Raw genomic sequence first — 23,917 nt, 5'->3', positions numbered from 1 at the left:
ACATTGTGACATTTCTTTTAGGGTAATGAGATGGGAAAGTAATTTGCTAGGGAAGAGAGAATTAAGGAAAATGAGAGGAGAAAATTGCAGTGATTGGACTGGCAGAGTAGATACAAAGTTCTAAAATAGAAAGTTTGTTTGCTAAACTAGTAATGCTAATTGTGTATTCAGTTTTTTAAAAATTTGCCCTAAATGTAAAACATTTCATGTGCAGTAACAGATGCTAATTTTTGCTTAGATACAAATTATTTTATTTCTCTCAATTTAATTTATTTTACTGGTACTCTGTTAGATATTACAGATCATCAAATAACCTCAAGGACCAAAAATTGAATTTTCTTCCTTAAAATATGTGATATTCTTAATTTCTCTTCAGTTGCTTATATTCTCGCCCCCTCTGCTCCCCCCTCCCTCTTTTTTTTAACTCTCCCTGGGCTATTTATGAAACTATTATATTTGATACTATAAAAATGTCAGAGCATTTATTTTCTTTAATATTATTTTGGCTCAGAACATGTTTTGTTTATTATTCAAGAGTATTTACTAATTATATCACTCTCCATGACATTCTGCAAAGTTCTGTGCCTTTAGTACCAATCAGGCAGTTTACCTTTTCTTTCATATAATATAGATTGCTTGTGAAGGTTTTAGGTCTGCTTTATCTCATGAACACATTCTGCCAGTGGCAGGACTTCCTTTTTGCTACGTGACTTGTGGAGGTTAAGAAACCATATAGCCAGAAGCCAGCTGAGATTATCTTGTGCTGGAACTAGATGGGTTTTCAGAGAAAGCTCTACCAGAACGAACGCCTTTTTAGCCTCATTCATATATTCGTTTTTACTTTTAGTTATTGAAACCGTAAGAAGTGATGGGAAGAAACAGGCTTACATTCTTGGTTCTTCCACAACAAGAAGAGAAAAAACCTATTGCTTATTTAAAACTACTTCCCAGTGCCAACCGTAAACCCTAGGATTTTTCTTTTTGCCAACCTTTCTCCTCTAATGAGATGAATTATGTGGAAGGATGTAAGATGTGAATCCAGAGATGGGAATAGACAGCAGTGCTAATATTTGGGCCTTCTCTGTCTGGTGGCTTCTAGTGAACCTGAGGCCTGCTACCAAATTAGGAATCATTCTGAAGCACTTGGTTTGGGGGTTTTGGACATTATGAAAATATATTTAAATTTATTATGTGACCTATGTTTTACAAGTGTATTTGACCTTAAAATACTCAATATACCAGTTACTAATGTGGATTTTTTTTTCCAGTAGATGGAGTTACACATATGTTGATATATATGTGATTTGATATCTATGCTATCTTGTTGTATTGACAGCAAGCTTCAAAACTTCATATGTCAAATTTGCTGAAGGTGTTAACATCATAGATATTTTTATGCTTAAAAATGTCAAATTTGTGACAAAAAAAGAGCATTTGCGGAAAGTTTTAATTCATTATTTTGAAGAAAAAGTTAACGTATACGTACTTGAGGAAGCTTATGGTGAACATGCTACACCTCAAGATACTTGTGAAACTGGCTTAAACGCTTTAAAAGTGATGATTTCTATGTGAAAGACAAAGAACATCCAAGTCAACTGAAAAAGTTTGAAGACCAACAATTACAAAGCATTATTGGATGAAGATGTGTGTCAAACTTAAAAAAAACTTATAGAAAGATTAAAGTTGCTCAGCAAACAATTTCCAATTGTTTACAAACAATGGGAACGATTTTAAAGGAGAAAAATGGGTGCCACATGAACTGAATGAAAGACAAATGGAAATCCGAAAAGTTGTCAGTAAAATGTTGCTTCAATGACACAAAAGAAAGTTTTTTTTTTTTGTTTTTTTTTTCCATCGAATTGTGACTGGTGATGAAAGTGGATTTATTTTGAGAATCTCAAATACACAGAATCATGGGTTGATCCAGGTCAACCATCAACATCAATTGCAAGGCCAAATCGCTTCAGAAAAAAAGACAGCGCTCTATGTTTGGTGGGATCAGGAAGGTGTGGTGTAGTATGAGCTTCTAAAACCATTAATACTGATTACTACTGACAACAAATAATCAATTTGAACCAGCTTTGATTGCGAAACGACCAGAATGTGCCAGAAGACATGGCAAAGTAATTTTGCTTCATGATAACACACCATCACACACTTCAAAACCAGATACAGACACATTAAAATATATTTCCTGGGAAGTGTTAACCCACTGTCATATTCACCAGACCTTACTTCTTCAGATTACCACTGTTCTGATTGATGGCACAAGCACTTTCTGAGCAGCACTTCAAAATGCACAAAGAAGTGGAAAATTTGGTCTCTGAATAGTTTGCCTCAAAACAAGAAAAGTTCTCTTGGTATGGTATCCACAAATTACCTGAAAGATGGGGAAATGTGTAGCTAGCAATGGATATTACTGTGAATAAAGCACTTTTGATGTTTCTCTTGAAATTATTGTGTTTTCTTTGATTTTAAAATCCGCATTATTAACTGGTACACCTAGTATGTGTTACTTAGGATTTGTATGTGTTAATAATGTGGATTACAAAACCATTTAATATGAGAGATGAAATTCTGATAAAATAATAAAATTTAGAAGTATATGAGTTTTTCTCTTTTTGTTAATAGGCAGGCAGTGGTTAAAGGTTCCCTTCCTCATCCTTTTGCCTTGACGTTATTTGAGGACACGTTGTACTGGACTGACTGGAATACACACTCCATTTTGGCTTGCAACAAGTACACTGGCGAGGGTCTGCGTGAAATCCATTCTAACATCTTCTCTCCCATGGATATACATGCTTTCAGCCAACAGAGGCAGCCAAATGGTAAGTGATTGTGATTTTTAAATTGCAAGTTGGAATAGCTTTGAAGCACTGTGATGTCTGGCGTTCTTGAGAAGCAGGAGGACATGGTAGCAGGGAGAATTAAACAATAGGGAAAACATCAAAATATAATTCAGGTTAAACAACAGCCTATACCATTTGTAGGTTGATATCTGTCACTACAGATGGCCTTAGCCCCTTGTTTGGGTTTAGAGTTAAGTACTTCAGGTTGCTGAATAAAATACCTACAGAAACTTTTCAGTGCACACTCCCATCCCTTTTTATCTTCATTTTGCTTTTGTTTTTTGGTCAACCTTTCCCATGGTTTGGGCTGGAACTGCTTACAAGAATTACTTACAAAGGGGAATAGAATTAGATTTAAAAGGAATTTGAGAATGTTAAATGTTTGGCAGTTGTGTGTAAATAAATATTTGGCATGTGTGTGATTGTATTCCATAGCCAAAAATGAAGAGATTTTAGATTATACATTGCTTTGTATTAGCTCCTTCCATTTAGGGGGACATAGTGAAATGTTGAATTTGTTGTATTGGAATCTTGTGATTATGAGTCCATAGAAATTTTTTAAATGCATGTGTTGTTCTTTTGAAAATAGGAATATGTTTAATCACTTGTATGAATTTCTTATTCTCATGATTAGCCCTCAGGAAAGAATTTCCATGTTGTGTTTTTTTTTTAATGGCACTGTTGGTTCTTTGTGTTTTTACTAATTTTAGAATTTGCATTTACTTATGATATTACTTTCCTTAATCTTTCATATTTTGTTGGCTTCTATCTTACTGATTTTTTTCTATGAATATTATTTAAATCTATTTTTTCATAGATTCTACAAAATTCCCTTTTTTAATCCAGATGTGTATCTTTTCTATGTTAATATTTCCAAAGTTTTTTTGTTGTGTGTGTGTGTGTGTTTTTTTTTTTTTTTTTTAATATTGGAATTACTCTTCTTGGTTATCAGTCCCCTCTGCCAATCTGTTCTCATTCTCTGTGCTCATTCAACTTTAGTTCTTATTAATCAACAGAAACCTTAATCTCCAGTTAGACTATTCACCTTATTTCCTCTCCCAATTACAGCCTCCATGCTTTTATTTTTATGGTTTCACTGCGCTTGAAATGTCTTCTTTCCTATACTTCAAGGCTACTGTCATGTCCTACATCCTCCATGAAGCTTTTTTTGTTTTTTTAATCTCTAATGATTTATTTCCCATTTCACTGTATACTTACTTACACAGTCTATAATGTGCAAGATAGGCTTTAGTTTCATGGTTTTATATTGTTTTCTAGTTTGTTAATTTTGGCTTACTAACTAGATTGTAAGCTCATTTAGGGTAGGGGCCTCCTGCTTTATTTCTGTGTATTCCCCTTGGATACTGAATGCTAAACAACTTCTCGCTGATTAACTCCCCTTCCTTGCAGATGTTCTAGTAGTCAAGCACCTGGATGGCATTTGGTAATAATTTGGTTTATCAGAGTTGTTCATGTTATGGTTGTTAACCTTTGTGTACCTAGAGTGAGAGAGGTCATCCATAATCATGGTATTAATCAGTGTGATTTATATTTGACAGCTACAAATCCATGTGGAATTGATAATGGTGGTTGTTCCCATTTATGTTTGATGTCTCCAGTCAAGCCTTTTTACCAGTGTGCTTGCCCAACTGGGGTCAAACTCCTGGAGAATGGAAAAACTTGCAAAGATGGTAAGAATATGGTCTCCAAGAAGGAAACATTTTTAATAGCAGTTGGAATTCTTTATGGTTTGTTTTATTTCTCTATAATAAGCTCTATATAGTAGAGTGCTTCAGGAGATTTGTCACTTAATCTTAGCTTCATAATTGGTTAAATAACAGGAGTGCTTTGTGTTTTTCGGCCTCTTGCAAACTATTTTAAAAATTATTTTAGCATTTTTAACATGCTGTTTTTGAAAAACAATTAGGTGCTATTTCTTTTCTCTATCAGCTCTTATGGTCATTTATGTTACAATTGATTCCTATGGAAATGAGTATTCATAAAAAGTACATTTTTAACAGTAGAGAACACTTGTACATAAGGAACCTCTATGCAAGAAAGATATGTTTATTAAACTTTTAACTGTAAAGACGGTCATGGGGTAGATAATATTTTCTGGAAAAGAATTGAATGATATTTTTTAATTTCCTTTTAATAACATGCTTTCAGAAGAAGGAAAAGTTGCATATTTCATTGTTTAAAGTAACTTCTCTTTATACATAGCAACTATACTGCCTCTTATTCTTACTTTCTTTATTCTCTATAGCAGTGATTTTCAACCGGTGTGCTGCAAGAATTTTTTAAACATGCAGTACGTAACTATTTAGTCAGGGCAGTGACCTCTTTTCCCTTAGATTGTCAAATTAAAAAATGACAACAGCCAACACAACAGTAGCCGTTCAGTGTGAATGAGTCCAAATTATAATTTTTGGTTAGATTGGTAAAAAAATACATTTTTTGGTGTGCCGCAGAATTTTAGTAATTTATGTGTGCCATGATATGAAAAAAGTTAAAAATTGCTGCTCTATAGAGGGAGGGCAAGTTGGAGAGGTATACTGATCAGAACCGTGGTTGGCAAACTGCGGCTCTCGAGCCACATGCGGCTCTTTGGCCCCTTGAGTGTAGCTCTTCCACAAAATACCACAGACTGGGCAATTCTATTTTGAAGAAGTGGCTTTAGAAGAAGTTTAAGTTTAAAAAATTTGGCTCTCAAAAGAAATTTCAATTGTTGTACTGTTAATATTTGGCTCTGTTGACTGTTGAGTTTGCCGACCACTTAGGACATTTCAGGGGGCTTTTGGTTTGGGAGAATACCAGTTCTCTTTTTCTTCTTATTCTTCAATCTTACCCCTATGGATTACCATCTGGTTCTCTAGCCACCAGCAAGACCTGCTAAGAAAATCGTTATATTTAGCAGTGGCTTCTTTATCTAACTCTGAAAAGCAGAAGCCTTTATTTTCAGAGTGAGTTAGAGAGTTCCTGGCAGGGGGATCAGGGAGTCAGAGAGATGGAATTGAGCCAGTGAACAGGATATTTGTCATGACTTGGCATTGATAAATTATCCTCATAGTCAAAGGTGAAGCTGGCTGACTCTTGTCAGACGGTTTCCATGGCAAACAGTAATTTGGTTTCAATTTAAAACAAAAGGTTTTTGTAATGTTGCTTTTTTGTCTAAAAATATGTAGCCTGACTTTAAAACAGGATTTATTTTAGCAATAGCAGACGGTCTACTCCTTCAAAGTGTACATGTTCAACAAGTATTTTGAAATTCAGATATATATTTGACCTGTAGTAGCCTTAAGATAACTATTCTGTTTTGATCACCTTGCTTAAAATTAACAGCTTCACTTTCTTTGACTTCTTTGTTTACAAAGTTTTGGGCTGACTCCTTTTGATAGAGCAAAGGCAGTACATTTTACAGTTATTCTTACTTGATGCCTGCTATGGCATTTAAGACAGTTCATTTATAATTAATTCTACATTCAAAAAGCTGATGCCGAGAGCTTTACTCTTGTTACTTTAATGCCAGTATTTTCCTTTGCACTCACTGCTTTGGTTAGGAATCTTTTTTCACTCTTTTGGATGTCAATTTTCTTACTATCTTTATATTTGCCTTTTTGCTAGTGATTTACTTGAACAATTACAAATATTCTCTGTTTCTGCTGTGTTTTTATTTAATACTAATTTGAGTTTAAAACATTTCATAAATAAATTGGGTTTAAAACTCAGTGAAATAAAAAATTGAAAGTATTTCTAATGATCGTGATAATAATAAGATATTAATATTTATTGAGTACTTTTATGTCCAGTACATTCCTGAGTGCTCACATCAACCCTGTGAGATACAGACAAAGTGGCTAGGCTTAGTGAGATTGGATGTTTTGACTAAGTTTGTACAGGTATTTGAATTCAGTTCTAGCAGACCCACAACTCTAACTTTTAACCACTGTTACATTTATCTGATTCCCTCTGTCTACTGTTGCTATTTCCTTCAGCCAGGCATTATCTTATAGTTATCTTTGTCCACAGCTTTACTGAGATATAATTTACATACCATAAAATTTAGCCATTTCAGGTGTACAAGTCAATGATTTTTAGTAAATTTGCAGAATTGTGCAACCATCACAATCCAATTTTAGAACATTCTCATCAATCACAAAAAGAGCTTGTTCTAGATTTCCTTACCTTTTTAAAAGCATTAATATATATTATATATGGATATAATTAATATATATCCATTTATTTATTGCTTTCAGAGTAGAAGGGAGAGGGAGAGATAGAAACATCAATGATGAGAGAGAATCATTGATTGGCTGCCTCCTGCATGCCCCACAATGGGGATCAAGTCAACAACCTAGGCATACGTCCTGACCGCGAATGAAACTATGACCTCCTGGTTCATATAGGTCAACCTTCACCACTGAGCCACACCAGCATGGCAAAAGCATACTTTTTGAACAAAGGATCTATATCCTATCTCCTTCCTCCTTTAATATTCAGCTACTTAGCTTCTTAGACACTACTTACTTAGTATTCATTATACCATTAAGTAGTCTCCTCCTCTCCCCCCAAGTGGCTGCATATAATGAATAAAACCAAAGTTCAGTCATTAAAGAGCTTCACCTCATAGTCAAGCTATTTCTATTTCACTGCATTACTTTTCATTTTCCCTTAAATAGATGCTAGTATCCTTTTATACTATGTGTCAATTCCTAAAGGAATTCTGCATTATTTAGAGTTGCTAAATTTTGCTTGTGGGTTTTAATTTTATTTTTTCCTTCTCATTTATTCTACTTTGTTCCAGGTGCCACTGAATTATTGCTTTTAGCCCGAAGGACAGACTTGAGACGCATTTCTTTGGACACACCAGACTTCACAGACATTGTTCTACAGTTAGAAGATATCCGTCATGCCATTGCTATAGATTATGATCCGGTGGAAGGCTATATCTACTGGACTGATGATGAAGTGAGGGCCATACGCCGCTCATTCATAGATGGATCTGGTAGTCAGTTTGTGGTCACTGCTCAGATTGCACATCCTGATGGTATTGCTGTTGACTGGGTTGCCCGAAATCTTTATTGGACAGACACTGGCACTGATCGGATAGAAGTAACAAGGCTCAATGGGACCATGAGGAAGATACTGATTTCGGAGGACTTAGAGGAACCTCGGGCTATTGTGTTAGATCCCATGGTTGGGTAAGAAGTTCTGCTAATAGAACATTTTTGTTCTCTATAGGTCCCTAAATATATTTAAAAAAAAAATTGATATATGGTTTCTAATAAATGGCTTTCCATTTTAGAATATAGTGCTTGTAATAAAATATCAAGTTAAAGAATTGCTAGTTTTTTCCCTTGAATGTTTTGAATACTTTTTCTTTCTAAATTAAGTCATGCCTGCTGACTTAGGGTGTTGGCTGCAGATTTTGTCGAGGTTGCATCATGACCTTAAAAATGTGAACAGAAATAGTTTTCAGAACTCTTTTTCTTCCCCTAGAAGATTTAATTTCATTTCATTTTCAGTACTTGTAGAATTATATGGTAAAAAACATCTTACGTCATGTATTTTGAAATATATAAATGATTCTATTTTTAAAACGTTGTCAGGCCATGCAACTTGACTCCTAGTCTTTTTTATTTTTATTTTTTATAGGAAGGAAGAAGTTACAAAGAGCATGCCCCCTCTTTTTAAAAGAAAATATATTTTTATCGATTTTAGAGAGGAAGGAAAAGGATGAAGGGATAGAAACATGGATTAGAGAGAGACACTGATTGGCTGCCTCCTGCACGCCCCCTACTAGGGATTGAGCCTGAAACTGCAGGCATGTATTCTGACCAGGAATTGTATCTCAGACCTCTTGGTTCATGGATTGATGCTCAATCATTTAGCCACACCTGTAGGGCTTATTTTTATTTTTGTGCCATAACATCCTAACCATAGTCCAGGGAAACAAAGCTTTTTACATACTCACCAATGTTATTTGTTAACTATGAGATTCATTCTGAGGGCAAACATAGTGGCAAATTAAACGTTCAAGGGCCAGAAGAATCACTTGGCACTACAGTGAGAGTTTTGAGAACTCTGATTTTTACTACTGGGGTAACCTGCTTGTGTCAGAAATGACAAGCCAGCAAGAAAACTTGTCATTTGGGTTGTTCAAGGGAAGGAACATAAAATATTTTAAAAAAATATAACTAAATATGGAATCTCATTATTTACTAGAGGCCCGATGCACAAAATTTGTGCAAGAGTATGCCTTCCTTCCCCTGGCTGCTGGCACTGGCTTCCCTCTGGCACACAGGACCTGGGCTTCCCTCTGGCTACAGACAGTAACCCAGGCTTCCCTCGCAGCCCCAGCTTCGTCCAGAAGGACATCAAGTCTAATTAGCATATTACACTTTTATTATTATAGATTGGAAGGCATTTTTATTATCCATTCTAGAAAATACTTTTGATATGAAAATTCCCCTCAAGCTTATACACTATTATAAATGTCTTAAATATACTCTTGGTATGTTTAAGGGCTATTTCTCCCCCTTCTGTGGTATTGATTGATGACATTAGAATGATATGACAGGTCAATCTCATCTTAGGATATCTGAAAGCTACAGTTTATTATCTGTTTTTAGCTCATTTACTTTTTTTATTTTTATTTTTTGTGTACTTCTATAGGTACATGTATTGGACTGACTGGGGAGAAATCCCCAAAATTGAACGAGCGGCTCTGGATGGTTCTGACCGAGTAGTGTTGGTTAACACTTCTCTTGGTTGGCCAAATGGTTTAGCCTTGGATTATGATGAAGGCAAAATATACTGGGGAGATGCCAAAACAGACAAAATTGAGGTTTGTTTCTTGCTTTTCATTTTAGAACCAGTTTTAACATGGTTTTGAGTTATTTGATGTATATATTCTTGCCTTTTATCTGGGGTTCTAGAGATATCTTTTACAGAAATTTTACTCAACCTTTAGGATTCTAGGAATTAATGTATTTTCATGCACCTAACCCTAGGATATCTGAGTTATACTGGCATGAGAAGTGGGTATTCATCTCTTTCATATCATTTATAGGAATGATTTTCTTCATTATGGGTAAAAGCCACTGCCTAAATTTCCTAGGGAAAATTTCTGCACAAAATAAATGTTATATAAGATCTATACTGGAAAAGCTGGTAGTCATGTCAGGAAAACAGAGCCTATGTGTGTGTATAGCCTTTTTGTTGTTAAATTGATTATGAGCTATGTGGGAGAAAGATTAATTAACCAAAGCTTGGGAAAAATATTTACCAGACTAGAGGCCCAGTGCACAAATTCTTGCATGGGTTGGGTTCCTCGGCCTGGCCAGCAATCGGGGCCAATCGGGGCCCTCTCTCCCAGTCCTGATTGGGGTTGGAGAGAGGAACCGCAGGAGGTTGGCAGGTCATGGGAGGTTGGCTATGGGAGTGCACTGACTACCAGGGGACAGCTTCTGCATTGAACGTCTGCCCCCTGGTGGTCAGTGCATTGTCATAGTGACTGGTTGACCAGTTGTTTGGGTAACTGGTTGTAACGGTCGCTTAGGCTTTTATATATATATATATATATATATATAGACGGTAGAATTAAATTGTAATATCAGAATAGATGGAAACAACTATTGATGAATATTTTTTCATAGTGTTTTGTAAATGGTTTATATCTTTAATATTGAGCATGAAGCTGAAACCGGTTTGGCTCAGTGGTAGAGCGTCGGTCTAAGGACTGAAAGGTCCCAGGTTCGATTCTGGTCAAGGGCATGTACATTGGTTGCGGGCACATCCCTGGTAGGGGGTGTGCAAGAGGCAGCTGGTCGATGTTTCTCTCTCATCAACATTTCTAGCTCTCTATCCCTCTCTCCTCCTCTCTGTAAAAAATCAATAAAGTATATTAAAAAAAATATTGAGCATGAAATCTAAATTTCACAGCTTTGAATTAAGATGTGTTAGAAGTCTTATGGATTACATATTTAAAACAGAGTTTTGATCATACTGTTCCTTTGAGGGATGCATGACTTTTCATATAAAGAATGACTTTGAATGTCTCTTCAAAGCCACAGCAAGTATTTTCTAGTACATAGATAATTTGGGACCTAGAGTTGTTATTTCAGAAAGGTATTCTTAGGAGTTCCAGGGACTTGAGAGAATAATGAATTGAAGGGCCTCTCTTCAAAATGGAAACTTGGAATAGAAAAATCCCATCAGTATTCCCACCAGGCTCAAATACTGAAAACTGCATCTCTTATTCTTGCAGCTGGTTTCCATTAATAGAAAAATTTTCGTAGATTTGACTATATAAATTTTCTCCCTGTTGTTAGAGTTTTATTGCCTCCTACTCTCTTAAAATCCAAGTTAGTGTTTCAATCTTTAGCAGCTGGAGTACAGTGCTAATGAGACAAAGGTTATGGGTTCACTTTTCAGACAGGCTATTAGCTTCAGTTGGTTGGCCTGAATACAAATTGCACACCTATTCCCAACCAGTTCACAAGTGTGTATTGTTGGTCAGTTGTGGACTATCCATGAATATATAGGTATTACTACTCTTAGAAGAAGTTTAAAGCTTATGTGTCCAAGGAGAATGTCTGTACATAAGGGAAGAGAACATAATTAAAGTATGAAAGAAAGAACACTTGATTTCTTATTTTGTAGGGATTTTTTAAATACCATATTTGGTCTTACTTTTTTTTTAGTTTTCCTGTTTCAGGTCACTTTTAGCACTTCAGATATAAAAATTTATTCAAAATCACAAATAGTTCAGGAGGGATTCACGTAAAGAAATGAGAATTTATGGAGGTTCTAAGAGGTAGTGTTTAAGAATAAAAATGAAGTCCAGCTGGTGTAGCTCAGTGGTTGAGCCTTGACCTTTGAACCTGGAGGCCACGGTTCAATTTCCAGTCAGGGCACATGCCTGCGTTACAGATTTGGTCCCCTGTGTGGGGCATGCAGGAGGCAGCCAACCAATTCTCTCATCATTGATGTTTCTATCTCTCTTCCTCTCCCTTCCTCTCTGAAATCAATAAGAAAAAAAAAAAAATATATATATATATATATATATATATATATATATATATATTTTTTTTTTTTAAAGAATAAAAATGAATACACATTACATAACACTATGTAATACTGATTAAATGAGAATTATCTTCTTAGTTTGCTTTGACTCCCAATAGATCTTAAAATTAGTATTTATTCTGATCTCTTTGTTCTATTGTCCTGTGCTATACATTGTATACAGGTGTATACGGTGGTGTTATTTGCTCCCTCACTTAATTCTTCCTTGACTTTTAGATCTGTTTCTCTTCTTCTAAGTTTGCTAGAACACAGCTGCTATTTGTCTTTGTCCTCTTTTTGATAGGTTATTTGAGGTTAATTGTACATATAACTTCCACCAAATTATATACACACATATCTCTCCTTATTCTTTTCCCCTGGAGATTCTGGTGAAGTTTCCCTACTTGAGCATCAGTGCTTTTGTTATTTTCTTTTCACAGACACATTTGGGAAATAAAGAGCTGGTGATGTTATTTATTCTCTTCTTAATTTAGGATGATGTGTAAAATTGCTGATATTTGGCAAACTCTTTACCTAAATTAATCTTTACCTAAATTAAGCTAAAAAGCATAGCTCTTTACCTAAATGAATCTTACATAATTGAAGGAGAAAAACGTTAGTTTCCCTGAGACTAGTAGTGATTATAGGAGCCACTGCCACCACTGGCTTTTCATCTTGCTTTACTGAATAGTAGGTGGATTATAGCAAACTTGAAAGCTTCTGAAAAGATGTATAATTTTTAAAATGCTTCTTTTTCTAGAAGGTTATTTGTTAGCCTTTGCTATGTAGCAGCTGATCCTGAGTACTGACCTGACTCTAGTCTAGGTCATATGCTCTCCTCTAGACCCATTCTTTTAAGAAAGCTTCCTAACTTTTGTCATGCTCAAGAGTGAAAGCTGCTTTTTTTCTTGGGTCAATATGAAAATATCAAATTATGGATTTAATAGCCCTGTTTTTTGTTTTTTTTCCTGGAAGACAGAGTTTTCTTAGGATCAAACTGCCCTATGTGTGTTTATAGTACATTTGGGAAGAGAAGATAGTTGTTTGGTAAATTATTATGTAGCACTGTAAGGCATAGTAAATCTTGTGTTTCAAGTGGACCTTATGGGAAAAGCTCAGAATGTACATTTGCTATATGCTCCCTCAGTGGAGATTCCTTAGGTTGGATTCTCACTCCCTGTTTTGTAAGGGGGAATATAACCAAATGTTAGATATATTGGGGGATTGGGTCTAAGGTTTAGGGAAACCAGAGAAAAGTAATGGGCAGCTTGGGTTTCAGGTTCGATTTTTATTATACAGAGTTGCAGAAAGAATAAATAGGTTTATCTGAGGTTTATAATCACTTCTGCAAAGAGGAATGGGGGACACAAGGAATTCCTAATGATGTCAAACTTTTTGAAAGACAGCCATAATATTGGCCTGTGCTTTAATATAAGAATGCATCTGTGAGGATATGTCTGATTACTTGTCACCTGAGAGTGACCACTTATCTGTAGGTGTCAGTTAAAAGGTACATGCTGGCACTTGTTTATGCTGCTTCATTATGCTAATTTTAAATTCCTTTTATGAACAAGCTTCTGGTTTACTTGTCTGCACTGGATCTCCCCACCTCTACTCCACCCAAGTATTAATATAGTGTTTTGGGGCTTCCTGATAATAAATATTAAAGCATATGCAGAACGGATCATTTCTATTTTTTTGATAGAGGAAACTTGAAATCAGCCTTTATTTCTGCTTTATGAGATCCTGCAGTAGGCAGAAACATGTGTCTTAACAAAATTCTCATTTTTCTTGGTCAGGTTTCCCTGCCAAAAACATCTGTTGCACTGAGGGCCTCAATACTGCTTACCAATAGCAAAGACATACCATTGATAATTTATAAGTTTAAAGCATTTTCTTTGCCATTATATAAAGTTTACCTTGTATTTTCTTTGGGATGCTTTTCTCAATACCTTCCAATTTAACTGATTAACAAAATTAATGGTGTTTTGTATTACTGGTTTAATTGAAAAAAATACTAAGTAATAGCTAGGTTTGTTTTACAATTTCTCATTATATGCTTTTTATTTCATTTCTCTCCCCTCTCCCACTTTTGTTTCTGAGCTTTGGCTGACAAAAGAAGTAATACCTAGTAGTTATAGGTAAACAGAGACTCTTTCTTATCTATCTTAACGGCATGTAGATTTGTTTTGAGTCTCTCTCATTGTAAATTTCCCTATTTTAGAGAATAAAGTGTCCATAAGTAATTTTATCCAAATCTAATTATATATGGTACAACTTTGTTGGGAAACAGAAATAGAGATTATTAGAACCTTGAGTACCAAGAAATTTTGAATAAAGAGGGTATTATTGTGTAAGATCTGTGCTGAAAAACTTGGCATTTGGTGAATGTTTTATTTCATAGTCTAAGGCTGAAATTGCAGGGCTTCATTTTCCTCTCATAACAATTTCCTCTATTTTATCAATACCCTAAAAAGGAAATTTATTTCCTAAGTATTCGTATTTCTTTTTAAAGTAATTTCTTTGTCTGGCGTCTTTAGCCTGTGTATTGTGAAAGTCTGTTAAAACACACAAGGTCCCATTTATGATGATTTTTCTATTGTTTGATTCTAAGATTATTCCTCCTTAAGAATTTTTAATACTACTAGTGGCCCAGTGCATGAATTCATGCACCTTGAAAGGAACTGTGGGCCAAAAGGCTGCGGAAGGCACAGGGATAGGTCTCCGCCCATCCTCTGTGCCCCCACCCAGCCCCTCCTGCTGTGGCCCCTGGTACCCTGTCTGCTGGCAGCCCTGTTCTTGCTGCCCCCATGCACTGACTGGGCCGGCCCCGCTCAAACCCACTGAGTGCAGAGTGATTGAGGCTGGCACCAGCAGTAGGTACAAGCGGGGCTGGCGCTGTCAGCGTGTACAAGTAGCGGCTGCTGCCCTGATTGCCCGAAGAGGGAGGTGAGAAGCCCTCAGGGGCAATCAGGGTCAGCAGCTGCTGCTTGAACCCACTGATGGTGCCTAGTGATCAGGACCGGTACAGGGCACTGGCAGTGGGTGCGAGCAGCGGCTCTGGTGCTGGCAGCAGGTGCGAGCACCAGGCAGGACCACAGCGTGCAGGAGCAAAGAATTTTCAGTCCTGATGACAGAGACTGGCGCTCCATCTTGGTCTGGTGCCCCTGCCCTCCTCCTTGCCGTGGCAAATGCCCACCATGTTCCACACCCCCCCCCTGGTGGTCAGTCATGTTCTAGTGACCAGTTGTTCGGTTGTTCTGCCGTTTGGTCTATTTGTATATTAGATATTATTATATAAGATAATCATCTGTTGTTGAGATAAAGCTCTTCTGATTATTTGACAGATACCAATAAGCACTTTCTTTTGAATCTTTGCTAATTTATAACATTCAATGTTACTTAAAATAGATTATATTATACATTCAGTTTTAGATACTCAAGTTAATGAACTTAAATGCCTGAATTTTTGCCCATTCCTATTCCTTTACCAAACTATGTGTATGTATGTGAATGTATATTTTCCCTAACCTCTTCTTGACATACAGTAATAAAAGATAAACTCCACTATTAGATTCCTCAGCTCCATAGAATACAGGCAGTCCTTGGGTTATGTCAGTTTTGACATACGTTGTTTTGTAGTTACGTCACCATCTCCCATTTATTTATTTAAAAAAAAAAAGTTGTCATTTTGATGTATGTACATATGTGCTTTATGTTTTTTATTATTTATTTACCACAAGTAAAGGCCAGGAATTATCTTTCTTTTAATTTTTTTTTTATTTTCTCACTTCATTACTGCTGTGTATGTGCTTGTAGGTACTTACGTAGGTGGGTTCCGACTTACGGCGAAAATCACGTTAAATCACGTGCCATAGGAACCGATCTCTGATGTAACCCGAGGGGACCTACTGTACCTGATTCTGGGCCTGTATTCCTTGAATTGTAAACATGGTACCACCCTGTTATATCATTTTGCATTTATTTGGGTTATATCTTATGATAACATATTTTTTTAAATATATTTTATTGATATTTTACAGAGAGGAAGGGAGAGAGATAGGGAGCCAGAAACATCGATGAGAGAGAAACATCGACCAGCTGCCTCTTGCACACCCCCTACCAGGGATGTGCCCGCAACCAAGGTACATACCCTTGACCGGAATCGAACCTGGGACCTTTCAGTCCTTAGACCGACGCTCTACCACTGAGCCAAACCGGTTTTGGCTGATAACATATTTTTAAACTCCTATTTGAAAGTTTCCTTTTCCAGTACAATTTTAGCAACGTTATCTAAGTTGTTATAGTTTGCAGCTGCCAAAGTAGTATGTCATTCAGTCATATGCTCTATTGTCTCGTTATCTACTCAACTTTGGCTCTAAAAAAAAAAAAAATTGCATGTATAAATGAGAGAATTGCCCTTGATGATAAGTATAATCGTGCTTTCCTGAACTGCTACAGCAAACCCTAGAGCCTCACCAATCAGGAGGCTTTACCTCACTTAAGAGTTAGTATAGTTATATTTATGTAAATTAGGATAAGCTGATATCTGTTGGTACTTAGAAAGCATTTTTAATGACCAAGTTTGAATTTGCCCTTGGATCATTTAAAAAAAAATATATATATATTTTATTGATTTTTTTACAGAGAGGAAGGGAGAGAGATAGAGAGCCAGAAACATCGATAAGAGAGAGTCATCGTTCAGCTGCCTCTTACACACCCCCTACTGGGGATATGCCCACAACCAAGGTACATGCCCTTGACCGGAATCGAACCCGGGACCCTTCAGTCCCCAAGCCGACACTCTATCCATTGAGCCAAACCGGTTTCGGCTCTTGGATCATTTTTTTAAATGTTCTACTGTTTTATCCTTTCTTTCCATATTTTAGTATAAAACCATTTAATAGTGCAGGTATTTTTAGTTTCAATCTGAAATGTTTAACACCACTGTTTGAAGCTTGCCAAACTTGTAAATGTTTTTCTATTAATGGAGTCCATGACAAACATTCCATTTTTGGGAGATTATTTCTCTATAGGTGGGAAATTATTTTACTTTCAAAGGGGTCATAGAATTTCATTTTTTATTGTTTTTAAAAGGTTTGGAAAGGGTAGGCAGTCAGATAATGGCAAGACCATAGTTTTGGAACTTCATGGGAAGGAATTTGTAAAACATTAAGCAGTTAATAATGACAGGTATTTTAACTCTGATTTTATTTAAAGTTATCACCAGCTATTTAAAGATTCTGTGTAATAGTCATTTCTATAGTTATCTATAATGAACAAAGGATTCTCTTTCGTTTTGTTACATTTTAAATATAGTTTACAATTTAAAAATTTAAACCTCCTAAGAATCTTATCATGTAGGCCCTATCATTATTTTTTAATTTTTATTTTTGTGAACTCTTATTAGATTTTCCAAAGTCTTCATTCATTGTATTGCAATTTGTGTGTGTTTTTTTGTTAGATTTGATCTGAAATTAAATCTCAGAGAAGGATTAGAATTCCTTTTATTGTACTGAGATTTTTAATACACTAGTGTTTGTTTAGTATTTCATTTATAATTTTGAGCTTCTGAAATCTGCCAAGACTTTGTAAGTAGGAAGAAATTAGAGGCTTTATTAAATTAATATATTACCTAATATATTCAAAGTTTTTGGTTTTGTTGTTCATTTATTTTTATTTTGGATTAACAAATGACTTAGCTTTTATATTTGGCATTCAGAATTTTATAGTTTTCCTGTGCAATTCAGGTTTTAGAAAGCTTTGGTGACAATAGCAATTCTTAGCTCCCTCTGTAAAAGAAATTAGTAACTGCAAATGTTTAATATTCTAAGCATGACTTCTTGAAAAAAATATAAAACAATCTAGTGCAACTATGAAACTTTCCCTCCATATTAATAATCACTTGTATTTACTCAGACGTTATATGTTTTGAACCAGGTTAAAAGGCTATAAATGCAAAACTGTCATTGCCCTGCCTGCTCTTTTAAACAGGTGCATGGCATCCCTTTATTTCCCCTACTTGGTCCAAAGCATTTCTCCTTACTTGTCACCCCTGTGAGATTCTGCATGACTGAAATGTTATTTCCCTGGGTATATATTTTATGTTTTAAGTGCCATTTCTGTTAAATTATATTTTATGTCCTATAAAGTGTATTAATCAACCCCCAATATCTATTTGTCTGTCTTACAACTTCTGATTCACTCTTTGTTTTGGATATTGCCTGGAACATTAAAAGAGGAATGGCTCCTTATGAGCATAATTTTAGTTTCTCTTTTAGAACTGTATAGCATTCCCACCCAAATTCATTTTATGATAGGTGCCTAGTTGTCCTATTGTCATCTATTTTAAATGTGCCTAGTTAAGTAAAGTGGCATAGCAGCAACTTGGATAGTAGACTGGCTGCATTCCAAGAGTTCATGGGTAATCCTGTCTTGACATTGAATGAATTGATGACACTGCTCCAAAAACCGGATGTGATGTTTATAGAAGGTTTGCTATTACCTCCTCTCTGTGGAGATAATGTTCTGGTTAACTCACATCTGTTTCCTGTTGTAGCCCACATTCTCAGTGTGGTTTGGGAATATTTGAGAATGCCTCAGAATGTTAAATCTATACCACAATGTGGTTGAAGCAGCTGAAACCACTGGAGACTCTGGTTCATGTTTGGAGGAAGATTTTAGAGGTGACAGAAGCCTAATTTCAGTTTATCTAATTTACCACTCTGAGGTAATACAGGAAAGCACACCCTCAAGAGTTGCCAGAAGATTTAAATAGGGTAGGCTTGACTATTAAAGCATTTTGGAATCACCTAAAATTCAGAATGTACAAGCAAGCTTTTATCAGGAATTGTGTTGTTATTTTAGACATAAGGGGCTTAAAACCACATATACAAACCTAGAAACCTGTCCCAAACTGTGATTAGTTGGCTATGAGAAATGTAAGAGTGATTTTCTTTGAGACAAAGCAGCATATTCTTGTTTGTTGCTTCTGCCCAGTACAAAAAGATTGTGTGGTTGGTAAAAGAAAAATATTTAGGGGAGAAGTCAATTTTCTAATAAAAGTGTGAATGCTGAACAAATAATTAAAAGAGGTTTCAGAAAGTAAGCATTGGACTCTATACAAAGGGAAATAATATTATTTTGTTCTTTAGATGTATGGTCTCAAAATCAGATTTTATTTAAGCTGTTGATCCTTTAATCTCTTCAGAGGATTCTTATAATTGCTTTCCACATCATATTAAAAGTAAGCATTTATTAATAATAGCCCTTTCTGTCTTCCTCCTTTGCTGACCCCTCCTCCTTTGGACTTGCTCCCTATCTTTATTTTGTTTTATTATAGAAAATTACAAACATATAGCAAAACAGAGTAAAGAGTCTCATGAACCATCCACCCTCAACCATTATCAGTACATGATCAATCTTGAATGCTCTAAATGGGAGAACTAAGGAGATGACAGATAAGGATTCTCTTACTGACATAAATATGATTTTAACACTTCTATCTTTAGATAACCTAAGAGAAATGAAAGAATCTGGCTCTTATAAACCTCAGCTGGTGCTTTGAAATATAAATTTGCAAATTTGATAAAATATTTTTTAAAAGGTGGGATTTTATTTTTTCAGCAGAAATTGTCGTGTGTTCTTTTTTTTAAGTAATTTTAACCTACATTAAAATTAAGTATAGTATAGCTGAGGAGAAAGGAAAGACCAAATGAAAGACCCTGTGGCATTTAGAATAGCAAATCTTAATTAGAAGGCTAATATTTGGGTACAGTAAAGCAATATTAGTATTAATTTATTAAATGAAAGAATGCATATTAATTGATTTAAGATAATACTGAATGAAAGTACGAATAAAATTATTTTATGTACCATAAACTTGAAAAAAAGTAGTGTTTTAGAATTTTAAGTACAAAAGCAGTCAGTATTAGATGCTCTATGATAAGAATGATGAACTCCTAATGGAGAACATAGGTTCACTGACAAGTATGTGGCATTTAGATGAGGTAGCATTGTATTTTCTGGGATATGGGAATTTTGCAGAAGAAGCTGGTTAGACCTTAGCAACTTTACTTATTTGTAGTTTTCTACATGAGATAATAGCAGAAAACTTTAGACTTGCTGGGCTTTTTTAAGGATGTTTAACAAAGAAGAACTCAAAAAATCTTGGGAATACCCATCCAAATTTGAAAAAGGAAGGAGGAACCAGTGAAATAAAGAGATTAAAAGTAGTCCTGGTTATAGAAAGAGAAATAAGATCATAGTGTGCCACGAACATCAAGAGTAGAGTTTTAGTGGGTCGTTAAGGTTGTAAATGTTAAAAAGAGGCAAAGAGCCCAAGAACTGAGAAAGCAAGGAAGTAGTCATTGACTGTTTTCAGTAGAGTTATTTAATCTGAAGCATAGATTGGAAGCCATTTATTGGGAGTTAAGGGAATAAATGATAAGTGGTAGAAATAGCTGTTAGAGATAATATTCAAAGAATATGACAATTAACACAGAATCATTCACCTTTTAAACAGTCTTCATAAAATGGGGGAAATTGTGTTGTGTTAAAAGCAGAAAAGAGAAGGAAAAATTGAAGATCCTAGAAAAGAAGGAAAGTAGTATTGGGAGAAAGTTGTTGTAAAAGAGGTAGAGGAAGATACTAGAGTCAAGAGATGATCTCCATATTAGGATGGAGAGGCAAAAGTAAAGAGTTTTAAAATAAGCTTTTCCTAAAATATATTTTCTAAATTATATGTCTAATGAAGGAAAGATTTTGCACCCTTGTCAAAGTTTCCAAGCAGTAATAGATTGGGGCCAGAAATTCTTTCTCTGAACACTGCTTTAGAAGGGACCAGGAATATATCTCTTCTCCAAAAATAGGTGGTCAAATGAATTTTTTTAAAAAAATTGTATTTTACAGAGAGGAAGAGAGGGATAGAGAGGCAGAAACATCGATGAGAGAGAATCATTGATCAGCTGCCTCTTGCACACCCCCTACTGGGATATGCCCACTACCAAGGTACATGCCCTTGACTGGAATCAAACCTGGGACCTTTCAGTGTGCAGGCTGATGCTCTATCTACTGAGCCAAACCGGTTTCTGCCAAATGCATTTTTACATGGATTTAAAATTTGCGCAAGAATTTCTTTCTTTAATTCAGTTGGCTAAGCTGTAGGATCTGATGATAAGAACTGTTACAGAAATTTTTATTTCCATTTTTTAACAAAAATTTATTGAGTTCTTTGCCAGACCCTTTAATAGTTGTGGAAGGCGCATAAATGGATGAATTAAGGTTCTTGCTATTCTAGAGTTTCCATTCTAGTTAAATGTAAAAAAGTTATCTATCCTTTTTCTTTGCTGAGTCCTTTTACTCTTAAAAATGACATTGATTTTAAGATATAACATAGTCATCATAAAATATGTCCAGGAATGTTCTATAGCAAGAAAATATACATGTAAAAGAATTTAAGCTCTTTTCTCAAATTAAAGAGAAATTCTTAACTTTGAACAGTATTTAATGTAGGAGTTAGAGTAGTACTTAATTCTTTTTAGCTATATTTATGACTTTTCTTTTTAATCCTCACCTGAGTATGTGCTTTTACTAATTTTAGAGAGAGGAGGGAGGAAAAAATAAAGAGGGAGGAAAGGAAAAAGAGAGAAAGAGAGAGACAGAGAGAGAGAGATATTAATTGGTTGCCTCTCATGCACCCCAGCCCGGGGATCAAACTGAAACCTAGGCATGTACCCTCACCAGGAATTGGACCTACAACCTTTTGGTTGATACACACACACACACACACACACACACACAAATACACACACACACACACACATATTGATTGCCTCTCACATGCACCCCAGCCTGGGGATCAAACTGGAAACCTAGGCATGTACTCTCACCAGGAATCAAACCTACAACCTTTTGGTGTATGGAACAATGTTCTAACCAGCTGACCCACCTAGCCAGGGCTATGTTTAATGACTTTTATAAAACATTTATGTGAATACAGATTTATACAGTTGACTTAATATAAGTTCTGTTGTATCTGATATGAACAGATAAATATTCAACTAATATTTCTCATTCATCAGATATAAATCAGATATTTATTGATAATTGCAAGTGAAAATATAGCACAGTTTTGCTTGCTCAATTTTTAAATACTTCATCACTTTCTAAAATTTAGCTATTCTTAGAACATCAGCAGGTGCTTTAAAATTTTTAGAGAGGAGAGATAAAGAACATCTACTTGTTATTCCATCTAGGCAATCACATTATTGGCTTACATGAAATATTTCTTACTAATTTTATAGATAAAAAAATTAATACGTTATATAAGATTGTATCTGATATTTTTTGTAGATGGGTTAGGGGGAAGATGTTGATTACATGTATATGTTTTTAGTACTATTACAACATTTCTTAAGGCTTATTTGCCTGGTATAAGATCACTTTAAATAGTAGAAATGGTCTCAGTTAGGGACTTGCAGGTTGGTGCTTTAGAAGACCTATTCCATCAGAATGAACTTAATGTTAATTTTAATTTTAAGTAAATGTTAATTTTAAGTAAAAGCAATGAAATAGAAAATATACTAAGTGAAGGAGTCCTAAAAAAATACTTCAACTCCAGCCCTGTTTTCAAGTTCTGTGAACTGATATGAATGTTTCCTTAAATGTAAAAAAGGCAAAATTCTCAGGATAAAATGTTCTAAAACAAATCTTATAATAAAGAGCTAATATGCTAATTAGATAGATGGCGGAACAACCTTCCGGAACAAGGGGGGAGGGGGGGAGGTAGGGGGCACGGATGCGGGGCAGCTGGGGTTGCAAGGGCTGAGGCAGCCAGGGCTGTGAATTTACAAGAATTCATGCATTGGGCCTCTAGTGTACAATAAGATAATGTATGAGAAGGAATATTATAATTTGAAAACAAGGTATAAGCAAACTTAAGGTGATGGTATAGTATTTTTAATTTTTACATAATCATTTAATATAAGAGCTAATATTGCCAAAATTTTTAGAAGGAAGGATAATAAGAAATTGGAGAAATAGAAATGAAATATGAACTTATCTATCGAGTATTTTAAATCACCCTCATTAAACAGCATTTTGTCATTTTGTGAAAGCATTGTAATAGGGATAAATAAGATGACACTTTTGGATTTTGATATAACAGTTATAGTGGTTATTTTTACATACATTTGAAGAATAAGTATGCATCTTTTTCCCTTTACTTAAAGGTTATGAATACTGATGGCACTGGGAGACGAGTACTAGTGGAAGACAAAATTCCTCACATTTTTGGGTTTACTTTGTTGGGTGACTATGTTTACTGGACTGACTGGCAGAGGCGGAGCATTGAAAGAGTACACAAACGAAGTGCAGAGAGGGAAATCATCATAGATCAGCTCCCTGACCTCATGGGCCTAAAGGCCACAAATGTTCATCGAATCATTGGTAAGTAATTCCAAAGTTCTCTTAGAGATGGAAGCCAGAAATGAATAAAGATGGAGAGAGGCAGCAGTTTGTAAAGCAGCATTGTGAATTTTTGATGTTTTGAGGAAAGATAGAAATCATCTGTTAACCCCCCCCCCCCCTTTTATTTTTAATACCAGGAAAGGATTTTTTAAATGTTGGCTTGTTACTCTGGTCACATAGTTTGAATTGAAGGGCACTCGTACATACACACACACACACTCACACACACACACCCCTTCTTCAAAAGAATTCAGTCCTATTGTATGAATAATGTAGCTTATTATTTTAAGCTTACTGTGGGTACAGAGGAAAGTATTTTGCAGTACTTTAATTCCCAATTGATTAGCAAGTGAGTTTTGAACTGCTCCATTTACAACCTTGACCAGTTCAATCCCTTCTTAAGCCCTCACTCATGGAAGGTCACCACATTGATGCCAACTTTGTGGCATAGCATATACTGTACTTCGGTATGTTACAGCTCAGAACTCCTGGTCTCTAGTGATTCTCCTGGCTTGGCCTACTGAATAGCT

At 35.4% G+C, this 23,917-nt stretch overlaps 1 protein-coding gene across 7 annotated transcripts in view; it reads left to right on the top strand.

Moving 5' to 3' along the window:
• Positions 1-23,917, top strand: part of LRP6 (LDL receptor related protein 6) — a 117,688-nt gene that overhangs the window by 54,221 nt on the left and 39,550 nt on the right. For 6 of the 7 annotated variants that reach the window (XM_036457831.2, XM_036457825.2, XM_036457826.2 and 3 more), the window contains 5 exons: positions 2,632-2,828; positions 4,409-4,540; positions 7,654-8,050; positions 9,525-9,696; positions 23,150-23,366. In XM_036457831.2, coding sequence (XP_036313724.1) covers positions 2,632-2,828; positions 4,409-4,540; positions 7,654-8,050; positions 9,525-9,696; positions 23,150-23,366 — 1,115 coding nt within the window. The remainder of the gene's footprint in view (positions 1-2,631; positions 2,829-4,408; positions 4,541-7,653; positions 8,051-9,524; positions 9,697-23,149; positions 23,367-23,917) is intronic. The other variant, XM_036457827.2, reaches the window with a different exon arrangement.

Source organism: Pipistrellus kuhlii, unplaced genomic scaffold, assembly GCF_014108245.1.
Source record: "Pipistrellus kuhlii isolate mPipKuh1 unplaced genomic scaffold, mPipKuh1.p scaffold_m20_p_3, whole genome shotgun sequence".
NCBI lineage: Eukaryota > Metazoa > Chordata > Mammalia > Chiroptera > Vespertilionidae > Pipistrellus > Pipistrellus kuhlii.
The sequence above is the reverse complement of the archived record's forward strand: the minus strand, read 5'-3'. Positions and strand labels throughout refer to the sequence as shown.